This window comes from Camellia sinensis, chromosome 1 (genome assembly GCF_055761805.1).
Source record: "Camellia sinensis isolate YWXY chromosome 1, ASM5576180v1, whole genome shotgun sequence".
Taxonomy (NCBI): Eukaryota; Viridiplantae; Streptophyta; class Magnoliopsida; order Ericales; family Theaceae; genus Camellia; species Camellia sinensis.
Window position 1 is genome coordinate 190,973,607 of NC_138961.1, and position 18,022 is coordinate 190,991,628.

Below are 18,022 nucleotides of genomic sequence, written 5' to 3' on the forward strand. Positions count from 1 at the left end.
CTACACCCGAAACACGACATTGATCTTAGAATTGGGCATCACTCCCAACAATGGCAACAAAATAAAGGTTCATAATTCTTATTAGTATCCAAAAAATCATCCTTGAAAGCCACCAACAGTTCCTCTGCATGAATAAAACTTGGCTCCGATGAACTCAATACAGGAATAAAACTTGGCTGCTACTTCAACAACGACGGCGGTTGGGGGTTTGCCAATGTCATTCTCCTTCATAAAAAGTATGTTTGATTGAATTTTCGTTTTGAAATTTTTTCAAAAATTACAAATTAGTTTTACAAAAATAAACACCAAAATTTTTTTCCCTGACTTTTCTAAGATTATTTTTGTCCCAAATAAAATAAACCCATACAAAAATAATGAGTTTTTGATTTTTTTTTTTTCCCCCACCAATCTAGTATTTGAAACTTTTTCAAGTACACATTCTGAAAACTTAACTAAACTGGTTATTTCAAGGGGAAAAAAAAACCCCAAAAAACAGCTTTCAGAAATAATTCATCAAAAAAGTTATTTCTTTTTTGTGTTTTCTAGAAAATGAAAATAAAAAACACAACAAACTTTTTTTGGTCAGCAAAAACACAACAAACTTGATAACCTTTCAGCCACCATATCTCTCCTAAGAGAAGGTTTTGAGTTCCATTTTTAGTAATAAAATTAAGAGGCAAATCTTAAGTGCTTGCAAAGAGAGAGTGAGAGTTAATTCTCCAAAAGTTGTTAATCTAACAATCAATCACTTTCATTTAAAAAAAGAAAAAAACTTTATAGTCCCACACTGGAATATTTATGAAGGGCAATCTAGGCAGAGAGTATTATGGCAATCATGTGGGTCGGGCTTTGGATCGGGCCGACATTACATAATAAGAATTTTGAATTTGTTCAAATCCGACCCGGTCCTAATATCAAGCCTTTATATTTGTCCAAGCTCGGTCCAAAAAATAATTATAAATCTCAAACTCACCCATCAGGTTAATTACATAATAAGAATTTTGAATCGGACCGAGCTTATGGCAATCATGTGGGTCGGGCTTTGGATCGGACCGACATTACATAATAAGAATTTTGAATTTGTTCAAATCCGACCCGGTCCTAATATCAAGCCTTTATATTTGTCCAAGCTCGGTCCAAAAAATAATTATAAATCTCAAACTCACCCATCAAGTTACATGTTAAAAAAAATTAAAATATTTCATTATTAAATTCAATCACACATTATATTTTTTAAATAAATCTAGTGGTATTATTCTAAATTGAAAGATTTTGTGTATAAATAGAAAGGTTTCTTAAATAAATTCAATCACATATCACTATAAATGTAAGTTTCAATAAAATCAACAAAGACAAAAGTCTAGATTCCCACAAAAAATATATATTTTAATGTATTATAAATAAATAAATAATTTAATAACAGGACAGGACGGGCCAGGCGAGCTGAGTTGAAAATATAAATCCCCAACCCAATCTATTAATATTCCGGACTGAAAATGTTAGCCCAGCTGAAAATGTTAGCCCAGCTCAACCCTGTAGGTTAAAATAACCTTCCCAAACCCTTAAAAAATAGGATTGGACCGGACGGGCCGGGCAAGCCAATGCGCCGATATCCACCCCTATAAGCTAAATAGGATTGGATCGGACGGGATGGGCAGGCCAATGTGCCGATGTCCACCCCTATAAGCTACACACCACACTTTCTTTGAGTCACACCATTCAACTATCAAAGAAAATTAATTATTCATAAATCAATTGTTGAACCATAAAATTTTGTTCGGAAACCAAAAAAATAAAAAAAATCGTAAGAATTGAGAATATTTGTGGTGGTTGATAGAGACTCCTTGGCACGGTTGAAGTTTGTAACATTATTCTGGATGCCAAACTATTATCAATAATTCTAAATACACACATCAAATAAAATAAATCATTTTAACCATACACATCAGGCAATAAAACCTACCATAAAAGAAACAGTTTTACTCATATTGCTCCATCTGTAGTTTTGTGACTCCCAATTCGTGGTCTTTTATGCAGCAATCATTCCATATCAAATGGCATCATCTGAGTCAGTCTCATCAAACCTCCAAACCAAAGGAGTTGTATTTTGCATTGGTTGTTTCGTACAAATCAGATTCTTTTAGTTGAATACATGGTGAAGAATACGTTATTGGGTCCAAATAATTAAAAATATATAATTATGTAGCTAAAAACTACTGGAGGAGGAGGTTCACATTTTACTGGAGACAGCAAGGTACTTGGTATGGCGGCCTTGAGCAATAATTTTCCCGGTCTTTTTCTTTCTCAGCTCAACACTGACAACAGCAATAGCCTTTCCAACACGCAAAACCTTGCTTTCTATCTCGATTTCCTCCTGAACAAAACAACACCACACAAGTTTTACGTGATTTAAGAGATGCAAATATTGTTGGTCTCACCAAAGACTTCAATAGAGAGAGAGGGAGGGGGGACAGCCAAAGCCAAGACCAACCGGCTTTAAACAATATAAAGAACCAAGTTTTCAACACATCAGAACATTTCAACTTGGGGAGGAACAAATTATGACCTGATCACGAACAAAATCCCATGCATACACATCTAAATTTTGATAGACCACCTGATCAGCAAGGAAATCTCACACAGGGTAGCAATCAGCCGTACAAGCAAATAGACATATTTAACCAGAGTATAAATCACAAGGTGGGGAAAACCTTAAATAACTCCAACACATGTATATTTATTATTTATTTTTATATACACAAATATATGGATATAGATATATACTCAGCTCAACAAGCTTTTATCCTCAATCTTGGGGTCAGCTACATGGATTCATTTCCTTTAATTGGCTCTATTTGCAGACATCTTCAGTTAAGTTTAAGATATCCATGTCATTTCTTATCACCACAGCCCAAGTTTCTACCTCTTTCTCTAACCACCTTTCACGTGGATCAAATTACTCCTTATAGGCGCATCAATTGGTCTATGACGCAATACATAGGTAGATAGATAGATAGATAGAGAACCAAATAAGCAACAGTCATTATTCACCCTCTACAATATAACATACAGAGTTTGAACAGAATGCTTCATTTGCTGTAGAAGTACACAAAATGGAAAATTATAACTTTAAACAACAATGATGGCAAGCTTCCAAGCAGTACTAGGATAATATCAATTGTTTGGAGTGTGTGAAGTGATTAGCAGCTTAGAACTCAACCACAAGACAAAGAAAGCCAGAGCATTTGGCTCCTACAACCAAATGGAGACTAAAGGCCACTAAAAGTGTTGATCCCACCAATATGAAATTCTTTGAGGGGTGGACTAGTTACAAAATATATAACGACTACAAAAAAAATTAAAACAGCTTCAAGCCTTACAATTTATGAAGGCCCAGAATTTCCACCCTTAAGTCTGGCCAATCCAAGTCCATCACATTTTATACTTGTGAATTGAATGATTTGTACCAAAAACTAAATATAACCAATCATTTGTATATATTGCATAAATTTACATTTTAGAAAGCCTCTAGTCAAGACATTAACTTTGGTACCATGATGGTTTTGTTCCCTTTTCCAAGAGATTGAAAATCCAAATTTTGTAGTAGAGTCCTCAGAATTAGGTGGCATAACAAGATGAAAAAAGCACACTCCCATGACTCAAGGAAGAATAAAACAAGTATGTTCCACGATAACCAACATATCAGTGAAATGAGATGTCTCAAAGACTTGCTATCTAGAGCTAGTAAAGAGACCTCAATGAAGTCAATTAGTTTGCTATTTCACAACATATAAGTGGTGTTTCATCCTAAAAGGATTTAAAGAAAAACTGAGTTAGATCAGAAGAATTTTCTTTCGGTGAGAAACAATTCCGCAGTGGGGCCCTCCCAGTTGTAACATTATCCCAAGAGGTATCAGCAACAGAAACAACATATTAATAAGAAGTTGCTAAATGACTACATGGGCCTGGATGTCAAACTTGGGAAACAATAGGCCTGTTAGTTGTGTTTTTGTTTTATGTTTTTGGACAAAACAACAAAAAGTTCACAAACACCCACCATTTTTATATCATGTTCATTTTTGTGCATAAACAATTTTCAAAAATTCGAAAACAATTATTTATTGTTTTCTAAAGAGTGAGTTGCTTTATAAAAAATTAAAAAATAAATAAAAAATAAGTGAAAACTATTTTTGGAAACGATTCACCATATAATTGAAAAAATTTTATGTCTCTCCGTTAGACTCATCCCTAGAAATGGGAAATGGTGAACATATCCACCATTTTGAGGCCATGTTTGTTAGGATGGACTGGATTAGATTGGACTAGAATGTCTAAGACTAGACCTAAGTTTATCATCAATCCTTTCGGATTGTGTATCACATCTCATGTTTGGATTGATTTAGGATTATGAGAAGTGATTAACAAAATTCAATCAATTTTGCAATTTAACTAATTAAAGTCTGAACTTCTCCTTAATCCTCCATTTTGTATCCTGTCCCCTCTTGGAATTCAATAGTCCCTTATATGGGGGATACTATGTCCAGATAGACTATTAATTTGGACTCCAATTTTCTGTACCAAACATCGGATTATGCATTTTGTGGGATTATTAATTCAATCCTAAGATCATGTCTGTCCAAACAAACATGGCCTAAGGGTTGATAACTAGGTTGTGTTAAATCAATATCCAATCATATCTTTAAAATTTATGGCAGAAAACAAACCTGAATTAAGATGCAGATACTTTAATTGAAAAAAAAAGAAAAAAAAAAGAAAGAAAAAGATAAGAGGAAAACCTAAGACAGATCCTTCAATTGATAAAATATGTGAATTTCTAGCCAAAAGAGAACAAAACAAAAATAAAATATGATTTAGCAGGCAAGCCAGGTACAAATAGGTAACTTGACCACTTGTCATAGTCCTAATGTTGTCCATACTCTGTTCAGGGATGACATAAGGTTTGTTTGTAAAAGCGATAAAATTAAAACTTAGGTTAATACTTAAGCTTTCAGTGAAACATCTTATGCAAAAAGAGCCAGGAATCCGCATGTATGATTAGATCAATGAAGTATATTAGACATAATTGTCCTGTCTAATATAACTACTTAGAGAGTTGAAAGAAAGGGATGATCTGTTTCAAGTTTTGGAAACCGGAAACCATACTCTTATAGCACTATGGAATAACTGTACGAAGTTAGTAAAAAGATCTAACAACAAGAACAACTCCATTTTGATTATAAAATATTCTACTCCATTATAGTAAAATATTCAATCCTGAACAACCAACACGTAAAAAAGTCGCTCAGATCTCTTATGACAATGAATCATACTTTGAATCGATTAAATGGTAGGTCGTTCCCCTCGAGTGACGCGTTGCGCCTACCTCCGGGTGTTTTGAAAAGTGAGCAAGGGGCGCCACATCGATGCCTGGGTGCGGTGAAAAATGGACAAAGATTTCTGCGTTTTTCTGGACGAGCACGAGTAAAGAAGCTAGTCTAAGACTATAGGTTTAGGATAGCCACGTGGAATATAGGAACTTTAATTGGTAAGACTATGGAATTAGTAAATGTTATGATTAGGAGGAGAGTTAGTGTAACAACCCAGATTTTTAATTATTTTGTAGAATTTATACTAATATTATTTAATCTCAGTTCGGAAAATATATAATTTATTATATATTATTATGCGTAATTTTGTAAAATAATATAATTATTAAAAGTTTAGGGGTCAAAATATAAATAATAATAATATAGATAATATAAATAATAACAATAATGAGTGTGATAGTAAAATAAATAATTAATTTTATGTCAGTATACGATAGAGTGTAATTTAATTAGGAATTAATTTATTTATATAATTATATTAAAATATTGGGTCAAATAGTAATAATCTTAAATATCTATTAAGGAAAATAACGAATCTGTGAAATTATTATTGAATCTACCACGTATGCGCCTTATTCCCTATAAATGGGGAGGCGAGGCGCTGATCTGGGCCGAAAAAAGAAGAAAGGAAAAAGAAAGAGAAAGAGAAAGAAAGAAAGAAATAAAAGAAAGAGAGAGAGGAAAAAGGAAAGAATAATGGAAGGTAAAAGGGTCTTTGACAGTAGAAAAAAAGAGTAAGGTATTAAAATTAAGGTGAGTTATATTATATCTTGAGTTACCAAAATATATTTTACTTATGTTTTGACTTACCATATTTATTTTATACAAGTTATGTTTTATAAGTTATTATAAACTATATAAATATTTTAGTTACATGGTTTAATTTATGAACCCTATTTATTAAAAGGAAATCCATGGATATGTTTGTTTTACTTTTAAAGAATATTTGACTATGACTTTATAAATAATTATGTTTTGTAAGTACCACCACGGGAGTCCCACGCTTTGGGGGCCTTAAATAACCATTAGCCTCTGTTTGACCACTTTGTGGTCTTCTGTTTGTCATGGATCCATTGATGTCTGTTCTGTGCGGAGCTAAATGCCACTTCTGTGACCTCTGTTCTGTTCTGTTCAGTATCGTGGTTATGGTTATATACTTACATAAATTCTCTATTTCAGTTTTGATACTTAAAGGATTATTTAATGATTTGTTTACCAATGATTTGTTTGTCAAACTGAGTTATGTAAATGTTTTGACCTAATTAACTATCCATGGTTATTTCGTGTCCCTTATACTCTTGGTATAATATTTCTCACTCTGCCATGTGCTTATAGCTGTTTACCAATTTTCAGGAAACATGCAATTCAGAAATAGCTTTTGGAAAGTCTTAGTCGGGGTGGCGGAATAGACACACACAACATTTTGATGATATTTCTCTATGTAAATATCGACTTTTTTTGTCAATAAATTTTGTAATAAAAATAGAAGCTCCAATGATTATTTTGGTACCCTCATTTAAATATTACTTCCGCTCGCGTTTATTAATTTGGTTAAGAATTGGCCGGAGGTAACCCCAGTTATTGGTCATCACGATGCTTAACCCTTGGGTACGGGGAGCGGGTCGTGACAAATGGTATCAGAGCAATGGTTTATAAAATAAAAAAAATCATCATTGGAGCATAGGACACAGGCACATTTAAGAAGTAGGATAGCGGGTAATTAGTACCTATATATTACATTTTGTTAGTCGATTTAATTATATTATAATTTTATATGATTATATATAATAAATTTTTTTTTTAGTGTGCCTAATTTGTGAAGGTTATTAGATATAATTTATATTTGTTATAGTAAAAGAAGGACAAGAAAAGAAGGATGTCGGGCTCAAGCACCCACCAAAATTATAATATAATTAAATACATATAATTTTCAGTTCAGTATTCAAAAAAATAAAATAAAATAAAATTATTTTGATGTTTTTTTTTAAAAGTGAGTTCAAATTATAAAGAATACTAATTTTGAAACTATTTCCCATCAATGAAAAGTTCATCTCAAAATTTTCAATTCTTGAATATAATTCTGTCATTGTGTTCTCAATTTTATTTATTTTTATCGTAAACAAAACGAGTGAAAAGTTTTTAAAGTCGCTCCTTATTTCTTATTTTGGCCCAAATCAATTTTTGGCAACTAGACAGTGAGTAGTTCTTCGTAAAGTTTTTTTTTAAGGTAATATTTTCTATCAGACTAATCATCTAATATATATTTATCAGGGTGCGGAGCGGATAGCTTACATGTGACAAATTTCGGGGACGAAATTTTAAAAGGAGGGAAGATTGTAACAACCTAGATTTTTAATTGTTCTGTAGAATTTATACTAATATTATTTAATCTCAGTTCGAAAAATATATAATTTATTATATATTATTATGCATAATTTTGTAAAAAAATATAATTATTAAAAGTTTAGGGGTCAAAATATAAATAATAATAATATAAATAATAATAATAGGTGTGATAGTAAAATAAATAATTAATTTTATGTTAGTATACGATAGAGTGTAATTTAATTAGGAATTAATTTATTTATATAATTATATTAAAATATTGGGTCAAATGGTAATTATCTTAAATATCTATTAAGGATAAGAACGAATCTGTGAAATTATTATTGAATCTGCCACGTATGCGCCTTATTCCCTATAAATGGGGAGGCGCTGATCTGGGCCGAAAAAAGAAGAAAGGAAAAAGAAAAGGAAGAGAAAGAAAGAAAAGAAAGCGAGAGAGGAAGAAGGAAAGAATAATAGAAGGTAAAAGGGTCTTTGACAGTAGAAAAAAAGAGTAAAGTATTAAAGTTAAGATCAATTATATTATATCTTGACTTACCAAAATATATTTTACTTATGTTTTGACTTACCATATTTATTTTATACAAGTTATGTTTTATAAGTTATTATAAACTATATAAATATTTTAGTTACATGGTTTAATTTCTGAACCCTATTTGTTAAAAGGAAACCAATGGATATGTTTGTTTTATTTTTAAAGAATATTTGACTATGACTTTATAAACAATTATGTTTTGTAAGTACCACCACGGGAGTTCCACGCCTTGGGGGACTTAAATAACCATTTGCCTCTGTTTGACCACTTTGTGGTCCTCTGTTTGTCATGGATCCATTAACATCTGTTTTGTGTAGAGCTAAGTGCTACACTATTGTGGGAGCCACCTCTAGAATCCGTACGAGGCACCTCTTGAATCCGTACCTGTGTTTTTGCGGAGCTAAGTACTACACTGTTGTGGGAGCCACCTCTAGAATCTGTACGAGCCACCTCTTGAATCCGTACCTCTGTTCTGACTGTCACTTCTGTGACCTCTGTTTTGTTCTGTTCAGTACTGTGGTTATGGTTATATACTTACATAAATTCTGTATTTCAGTTTTGATACTTAAAGGATTATTTAATGATTTATTTACCAAACTGAGTTATGTAAATGTTTTGGCCTAATTAACTATCCATGGTTATTTCGTATCCCTTATACTCTTGGTATAATATTTCTCACCTTGCCATGTACTTATAGCTGTTTACCAATTTTTAGGAAACATGCAATTCAGAAATAGCTTTTGGAAAGTCTTAGTCGGGGTGGCGGAATAGACACACACAACACTTTGATGATATTTCTCTATGTAAATATCGATCTTTTTGGTCAATAAATTTTCTAATAAAAATAGAAACTCCAATGATTATTTTGGTACCCTCATTTAAATATTACTTCCGCTTGCGTTTATTGATTTGGTTAAGAATTGGCCAGAGGTAACCTCAGTTACTGGCCATCACAATACTTAACCCTTGGGTACGGGGACCGGGTCGTGACAGTTAATATAGTATGTGTAGAAGAAACTAAGTAGATGGGTAAGAAAACTAGGGAAATTGAGGATATCAAGTTTAAACTATATTATAGTGGCAACGATAAACACATGAATAGGGTAGGAGTAATAGTTGCCAAGGGCCTTGTGGAAAATGTAGTGGCAATCATTAGGAAAGGTAATAAGATTATGTTAGTTAAACTAGTTATTGGAGGGAATATAGTGAACGTCTATGTAGCAGGGACACGGACATGACACGGACACGCAATTTTTCAAAAAATGAGGGACACGACACGCTAAGAACACGTTTAATATATATAATTTTATTTATTTATTATATGTCTAAAATAAAAAGAAAATCATTAATTCTTATACAATTACAATAATAATAAAATAAATAAACACATTTTTTAAATTTTTTTAATAAAAATGAGTTTTTTTAAATAAAAATAATTTATTTTATGAATTTTAGGTTTAACAAAAAAAAATAAGGATAAAAAAAGAAAGAAGAAAAAAAGAGGGAGAGAGAGAAACAGGATCAAGAAAAAGAGAAAAAAAAATAAAAAAGAGAAACAATAAAGAGAAAGAGTGAAATCAAAAAGGCAGAGAGAGAGAGTCAGAAAAGGCAGAGACGAAAGGGAGGAGAAGAGGAAGAAAATGAAGAGAAGAAGAATAACAGAGAAGATGAAGAGAAGATGAAGAATACCACCTCAGCTTCTTCGATTGACAGGTTTGGCTTCTTCCTCTCCCTTAATCTCTTTCTCTCTTTCTTTGTCTCCTCTCCTCCCTCGATCTCTTTCTCTCTCTCTCTGTCTCCCTTGATCTCTCTCTCTCTCTCTTTCTCTGTCTCCTTTGCAACAGTTACGGTTTCTCTCTTTCTCTGTCCGGAAAGTGTCCAACTAGAGAGAGTGTCGGACACATGTCTACTGCGTATCCAACGCGTGTCCGTGTCCAACACGTGTCCGACACTCGTACGTAAGGTCTGGGGACGTGTCGATGCTTCATAGGTGAACGTTATTAGTGCATACGCCCCTTAAGTAGGATTAGATAATCAAACTAAGAGGAATTTTTTGGAGCAAATGGATGAGATCTTGTAGGAGTTACCCGTAGGAGAAAACCTAGTTATAGGTGGAGATTTCAAAGGCCATGTAGTTTCAAAGGCCATGTAGGAATAGACAAACTAGGTTATGAGAGGGTGCAGGGTGGATATGGTTTTGGTGATAGAAATGAGGTTGGAGAGAGTATTTTAGATTTTGTATTGGCTTCTGACCTGGTGGTGGCCAATATTATGGATAAGAAGCGGGAGGAGCATTTGATAACCTTTAAGAGTGGGTCAGTTAATTGCCAAATAAATTACTTTTTAGCGAGGAAAGTGGACCGTCTAAAATGCAGTGACGGTAAGGTGATTCCTGGAGAGAGTCTAACGTCTCACCATAAGATTTTGATACTAAATTTATGCTTTAAAGGGCAATACCAAGCTAGGAAGGATAGTGGGCGTCATAGAACGAAATGGTGGGATCTAAAAGGGGATAAACTAGAAATATTTAAGAATAAAATGCATAAAGAAGGCACTTGGGACTTGGATGATGATGCTAATATTATGTGGAACTCGATGGCCAATTGTATGAGGAGAATCTCAAGGAAAGTTCTTGGAGAGTCGAAAGAAAAAGAACCCAACTCTAGGGAAACTTGGTGGTGGAGGGAAGAGGTTCAAGTGGTAGTTAAGGTAGAAAGGAGTGCTTGAAAAAGTGATAGAAATATAGAACTGAGAGAAACCTTAAGAGCTATAGATTGGATAATAAGGAGGTTAAAAAAGTAACAAGAGATGCTAAGTTGAAAGCTTATGATGACCTATACACTAGACTAAATAGTAAGAATGAAGAGGAGGGTATACAAACTTGTTAAGATAGGGGAGAGGAAAACAAGAGATTTTAATCAAGTTAAGTGAATCAAGAGTAAGGATTTTAAGGTTTTGGTGAAGGATGAAGAGATTAAGGAGAGGTGGAAGAGCTATTATGAGAAACTGTTAAATGAGAAACATGGAGGTACGTTGATAGGGGAGGTAATAGCCAATAATAAGGAAAACCAACACTATAAGTTCTATCGCAAGATTAGGAACCTTAAAGTAGAGATTGCACTTAAGAAGATGAAATCGAATAAGGCTTTAGGACCAATGATATCCCTATTGAAGCTTGGAAGTATTTGGGTAAGAAGAGGGTTGCTTGGTTGACTAGGTTGTTTAGCAAGATTTTGTTGATTGGGAACATGCCAGATGAGTGGAGGAAGAGTATTTTAGTGTCAATTTATAAGAATAAAGGAGATGTCCATAATTGCAACAATTATAGAGGAATTAAGCTAATGTGTCATATAATGAAAGTGTGGGAGAAGGTGATAGAATGTTGATTGCAAGATATATCAAAGAATCAATTTGGGTTAATGCCTGGTAGATCAATAATGGAAACAATCTATCTTTTGAGGAGAGTAACAGAAAAGTATAGAGAAAAGAAAAGAGAAATTCATATGGTGTTTATTGATCTTGAGAAAGCATATGATAGAGTGACTTGGGATATAATCTGGTGAGTGTTAGAGAAGAAAGAGGTGCAAAAGATTGCATTGATGTAATTAGGGATATGTATGAAAGGGTGTTGATCACTATTAGATTGCCTGTTGGAGAGACAGAAGAATTTCTAATTACTGTAGGGTTACATCGAGAATCTACCTTAAATCCTTATCTTTTTGTTTTAGTTATGGATGAGTTGACGAGAAATATTTAGGATGATGTGCCAGGGTGTATGCTTTTTACAAATGATATCGTGTTAGTGGATGAGATTAGAGAAGGAGTAAGATTTGGAGAGAAACACTTAAATCTAAAATATTTCGGATAAACAAAATTAAGACAAAATACATGGAGTGTAAATTTAGTAACAATAGAAATGAAAGCAGTGGAGAAGTGAAGATTGAGAACCAAGAACTACTTAAGAGTGAACATTTTCGTTATTTAAGGCCGGTTATCACAACGGTGGGGGAGATTGATGCAAACGCGGTCCATAGAATTAAGGTAGGGTGATTTAAGTGGTGAAGTGCGTCTAAGGTACTGTGGAATAAATGAGCACCCACTAGACTAAAAGGAAAGTTCTATAGAACGATTATTAGACAAGCAATGTTGTATGGAACGGAGTGTTGGGCAACCAAGAAACAACATATAGATAAAATGAGTGTTACTGAAATGAGGATACTCAGATAAATGTGTGGCAAGACTAGAAAAGACAAAATTAGGAATGAATATATTCCGGAATGGGTAGGAGCAGCACCGATAGAAGATAAGTTGGGAAAATAGATTGAGATGGTTTGATCGTATTCAATGGAAACCAACAGAGACAGTAGTGAAGAAATGCGATGCAATAACAGTAGATGAAAGTGTTAAGGGACAGGGTAAGCCTAGATTGACATTGGCTAGCGTAGTAAATAGAGATATGAATTTACTTAATTTGACTAACGAAATGGCATTTGATAGAGCCGCGTAGAGAAAGAGGATTTATGTAGCCGATCCCATTTGATAGGACTTAAGGCTTGGTTTGGTTATAAAAAAATAAATAAATAAGACTTATGTCAAAAGGAATTCTAATGGTTCTTATAAGGAGAATGGAGTAATGGGGAAATTTTTATTTTAAAACATCATAATAAAACTATGATTTGAAATTACATAAGTTCGATAATATGCAGTATTGGCTACTATAGTTGAATGTCACGGTCTTGGTTATTTCTAAGCACAAGCTTTACTTGATGATACTAAGTTAGCGTAACTCACAAACTTGCAAGAAAGACAAGTAACAAGACAAAGAGAGTTTGAAAGAACGCCTTTATATTCACTTTGAGAAAACTTGTACAACTCTTGGATGGATTGAAGCAAATAAGCCCCTCTCCTATTTATAGGCTTCTTTGGAGCATTCTAGAATGCACAAGAAAGTGGTATGTAGAAGCTTCCTATGGAAGCCTTCTTACAAGCTATAAGATCATTCTAGAATGCCTTCTAGAAATATCTATACAAATATCTACAAGTTTAATCATATGTACAAGTGTGTATGTACTTGAATTCTCTAGGGTCTTCTAGAATTCTCTTTGGTCTCATATGTGCTAAAGTTTGCTAAGAAGTTCTACATTTTTCCATTGGCTCCCATTCTTCCAAGCTCCCATGTAGATATATTAGGAGAATTCAGTAGAGATGTGACATGAAGCTCTTATGGATAAAGCCTTATGGCCTTAATAGGATATCCAAATTGAGGGAACCTCTACAATTGCAATGAAGTTAGTGCCATTAAATTTTGTGCCCCTTAGTTGTAATATATATGCTAAGTATCTACAATATAGTATCACTTAAATATGTTAACATAAGCTTTGTGGATTCTCATTGCATTGTCATCCTCATTTTGATTTGTTTGTTATGTTTTGCCCTTATTTCATTCTGATGTAGATGTTACACTATGAGAAAAAGTAACAGCGTGCACATACATAACAAGTCAAATATACATGAAGAGAAATAAACTGGGTTAATTTCATTTTATCCCCTAAACTATCACCTTTTTTTTATTATTATTTATTTATATCTATAAACTATCAATTCCATCTATTTAATCCTAAAATTTCTTATTTCAGTTTAAGTAGTACAATTGGAGACAAAATTTGAACAACTTTAACCTATACTACCTAGTAATCATTTTTCTTACTATTTTGAAGAAACTGATTACATGAACTGAACTGAAATCAAAAAAATTATCCACTAAATAATTAAATTGATAGATTAAGTGACGAAATATAAAACAATTTGATAGTTTTAGGTGAGAAAAAAGTGAAATTAAAGCAAAAAAACAAGAAGAGGAACTTACACCAACATAAGCAGAATCCAAGTAGGAGACATTAATCTCAACAGAAACGCCAGTGAAGGGAGCACCCACTGTGTAAATAACAGCCGAACCCACTATGTCCACCAGGGTCGCCGTGGCACCGCCGTGCAAGAAATTCCCAGTGTTCTTCACATCACAGTTCAACAACCCATCAATCAATCAATCGATAAGTAAAGACAACCCAGTTATTAGTTCCCGTAATAGATTTAGATTGTGAGAGAGAGAGAGACATTGATGATCTAGAATAGCATACCAGTAAACGAGGAGGGACTATCATGGAGCAGATGAGTCGGCCTGGTTCGAGGAGATCGATAGAGAGGCCTTGCATGACGAAGGGCTCGAAGAATTTAGAGGGCATTTCATCGATTGTTGTTGCGTTTCGGCTTCCATCTCTCTCCAAGTATTTCTTCACTGACTCCAAATCCATTTCCTTCCCTGTTCTGTTTCTGTTCAAAGTCCAAATAATGTTTTGTTTGTTTTGTCCAGGGTGTAGCATTGCAAATACATGTATGTATGTAATGTTTTTTTTTTTTACGGAGTGTCACGTATTTTTTCTCATCTGATTATTCATCAAAAAAGCGGTCTTCACATAGATCGGACGGAGCTTATGATCTTAATCTTTAATAATATTAAATAAAATATATTTTACTTTTTATATAAGGATGTTACCGGCCACTGTGATTAATAAGAAATATTTAAAATTTTAATACATTTTTTTATATCTTAAAATATTTTTATATAATTTTACATATTTTTCAACATTAACAACAATTTTCTATTGCTTTTTTTTTTTAATACAAATTTGTCATAAGTATTTACTGTGTTAAAATCACACAATTAATTTAATATTATAATATTAATTTAAAGTCAATATTACAAGAGAAATCAAATTTGTATTAAGTTACAAAAAATCATAAAAGTTATTGTCAAAATTCGGATTTAGTATAAATCTTGTTTTGTATTATTAATAGTAGGATCTTGTTTGGGAATATATTATTTTGGTTATTTTTTAACTTTTTAATTAAAATATGAGGTAAAAAAAATCATATGTTTGTGATAACTTTTTAACTTCTTATAAAAGGATATGTAAAAAGTAGAAAAAAAAAAATCTTTTGACTTTTTTATATAAATTTTTGACTTTATAATTTTTTTAATAAATTTTTGATTTTTAAGTTAAAAAATTAAATTGTCAAACAAGACCTAAATTTAAGTTATAGAAAGATTTTCATTTAGCCTTTTAGTTTTCTAATTATCACTAACTTCAATTAGATTTAGATTGAAGTTGAGACTTTTGGTTAAATTTTCAATTGTGATTAGAAGACATGTGAGAATTTCAATTTCTTTATTATTGAATTAATTATAACATAAGTTAAGGAGGAAGTGAGCTTCTCTCTCTAAACTTTTCTCCTGTTAGGGTTTCAAGAGTGCAGTGGCCATCGGGGTGCGAGAGGGGCTTTCGGCTGCCTCCAGCCTTTCCTCCTCTCCTCTTACCTCTATTTTCTTCTTTCCTTTCCTTGCTTTGGTCCAATGACTTAGAAGTTTTGGCTTTCCATCTTCTCCTTCCTCTGTGAGATATTTGTTTCCCTTTGCCTCAACTTTGGCTGTGGTTTTCGTCAAATCCACTCTCTCCCCTCCATCCCACCTCCATCTAGCGTCGTCCATCATCTCCAGATTTGTTGCCCTTTATCGTCTTATCTGTCGCCTTCTCCTGGCCTGCTGGACACCGCTTCCCTTCCCCTGCTCTGCCACTTCTTTCCCTACTAGATTTGCTTCGCCGTTACTGAAGTTTTGGTTTTGTGGATTTGTTTTTGCCTTTGTTTTCCTAACTTGCCTTGCTTTAGGTTTGTCTTGCTGCTTTGTTGCTTTATTTGATGGTTTGTTTGTAGGTTTGTTTTTCTATTGTCTAGTTGTCCATGTTTTGTGGGTTTTCTAGTTGTTTTGTTTGTTGGTGAGTCCATCAGTGGTGATGTTAAACTTACCCTCTCTATGGTGGGGGTCTATAAATTATTCCAGACATGTTCTATTGTCGAACTTTTATGATCGACTCTGTTTCGCAATACGAGCACGTGTACGAAATGTGCGTTTGAATATTTTTATAGATTATTTCCTTTGTGCTTCTTGCTATATTTTTTCTTTGTTTGGTGTAAGTTTTGGGTTCAATAGATTCTTGTAAGTGCTGTTTGAGTTTCCTTAATGGATTTTCTTCAGATCAAAAAAAGAAAAATTAATTATGACATAATTAATGTATAACTATAGTTTTTATTTAAAAAATCAACTAGTCAAAGATGTTTTATAAAATATCATGGTCCTATTTTAGCACAACGTATATTACATTATTAAAGTAAATATTTTATATTGAGCAAGGATCCTCTAGAGTTTTTTTTCCCTAAAGTTTTTTAGAGTTGTGCATTGTGTGGTTGAGATTTAATGACAAGTCACATCAATTTTTCAACATTAAATCTCAACCACACAATACACCACTTTAGAAAACTTTAGAAAAAAAAGCACTCTAGAGGATCCTTGGTGTTTTATATTGTGCTGTGTTATTTTAATACTACAATACTTAAAATAACAAAGAGTTGCTCTAACCCCTCTATTTCGTTTATGGTCTTAGCTCAAGTGCAAATGGTAATACAAGTGGTTTTATTTACCCCATGGTTCCATTCTTATTCACACTATTTGTCATTACAATCACTTTAATTTATTTGCAAAGAAATAAAAATTATTTGCATTCCCATAAATTTAATCATACCTTCATTATTAATCTCTTATCTTCTCTTACACCCAATAACTTTCCAAAGGAAAATGAGTGAGAGCACTAATTAGTGCTACCACTAATGATGTGGCAGTGGACCCCACCATGAATGATTTAATGTTTTGACCTTGGTGTTGTATTTTTTTTATTTTTTAATTGAGTGCCATGTCATTAGTGATCTTTTTAGAGCTCCAAAATTAGTGGTCTCTATCATTGTTGCTTTCCAAACCTCAATAGGATGACATCTATTGCTTTTTTCATCCTTACCGATAGGGATGTAATCGGATCGGTACGATTGATATTTAAGTAAAAAATTTTACTAAATTGATAATATTGCTTTTATTATTTTGAATATCGATATAGACCGCTCCTCCCATTAAATCGTACCGAACTAAAACAAACCAAACCGATTAAAATAGTTCGGCTCGGTGACGTTTAATCGACCTTTCAAACTTGAGTCACTTTTAAATATAATCACTAATTTATATAAAAATATTAAATTAATTATTTATCCACCATTTCAAACATATCTAATTCATTCATTTAATAAATACTTTCAATTCCTAGATTAACAAAAATACAAATAAAAAAAGTTAAAAAATACTAAGGTTTCAAGAATAATGAGTTAGAATTAAGATTCTATATAATAAGAGTTTACAAACTTAGATTATAAAAATAATAAGGTTAATTAATTAAGTTTAATAAGTTTTTATACTTATTAATATAATTATATTATTAGATTATATATATATTATAAATACAATATATGTTGAAGCGATCGATTTCAGTTTAGGTTTAGTTCATTGCACAAGATGCTTGAATCAATACTAAACCGAAAATCGCATAGACCGATTCTTGTTAAAAGACCAAATATAATCAATTTGATCCAATTCAATCGATTTGATTAATTTTTTCGATTTTTTTTACCTCCCTACTTACAGATACAACTACAACCTACTCCATATTTGATCGCCATCTTAGCAACTTTTCTACCCTGTCTCATTAACCCCCACAACTATGACATCCTCAACCCTCTTCTGCCAACCTTACCACCTCCATCTCCCTGTTTGCATCATCGAGAAATCCTTACCCCCTCGATTTTGTAGATTGTGAGT

At 32.8% G+C, this 18,022-nt stretch overlaps 1 protein-coding gene across 2 annotated transcripts; it reads right to left on the reverse strand.

The window, feature by feature from the left end:
- Positions 1–2,075: 2,075 nt before the first annotated feature.
- On the reverse strand, positions 2,076–14,743 carry LOC114264094 (Thioesterase superfamily protein). Of its 2 annotated transcripts, none has more exons than XM_028204702.2 (3): positions 14,406–14,743; positions 14,135–14,278; positions 2,076–2,374 (listed from the first exon to the last, which is right to left on the reverse strand). In XM_028204702.2, the coding sequence occupies exons 1-3, from the start codon at positions 14,646–14,648 to the stop codon at positions 2,231–2,233; spliced, it is 531 nt and encodes a 176-aa protein (XP_028060503.2). In that variant the 5' UTR covers positions 14,649–14,743; the 3' UTR covers positions 2,076–2,230. The 2 variants fall into 2 exon arrangements, with proteins under 2 accessions (XP_028060503.2, XP_082779795.1); XM_082923669.1 differs by having other exon boundaries at positions 2,076–2,617; positions 14,406–14,675.
- Positions 14,744–18,022: the final 3,279 nt, after the last annotated feature.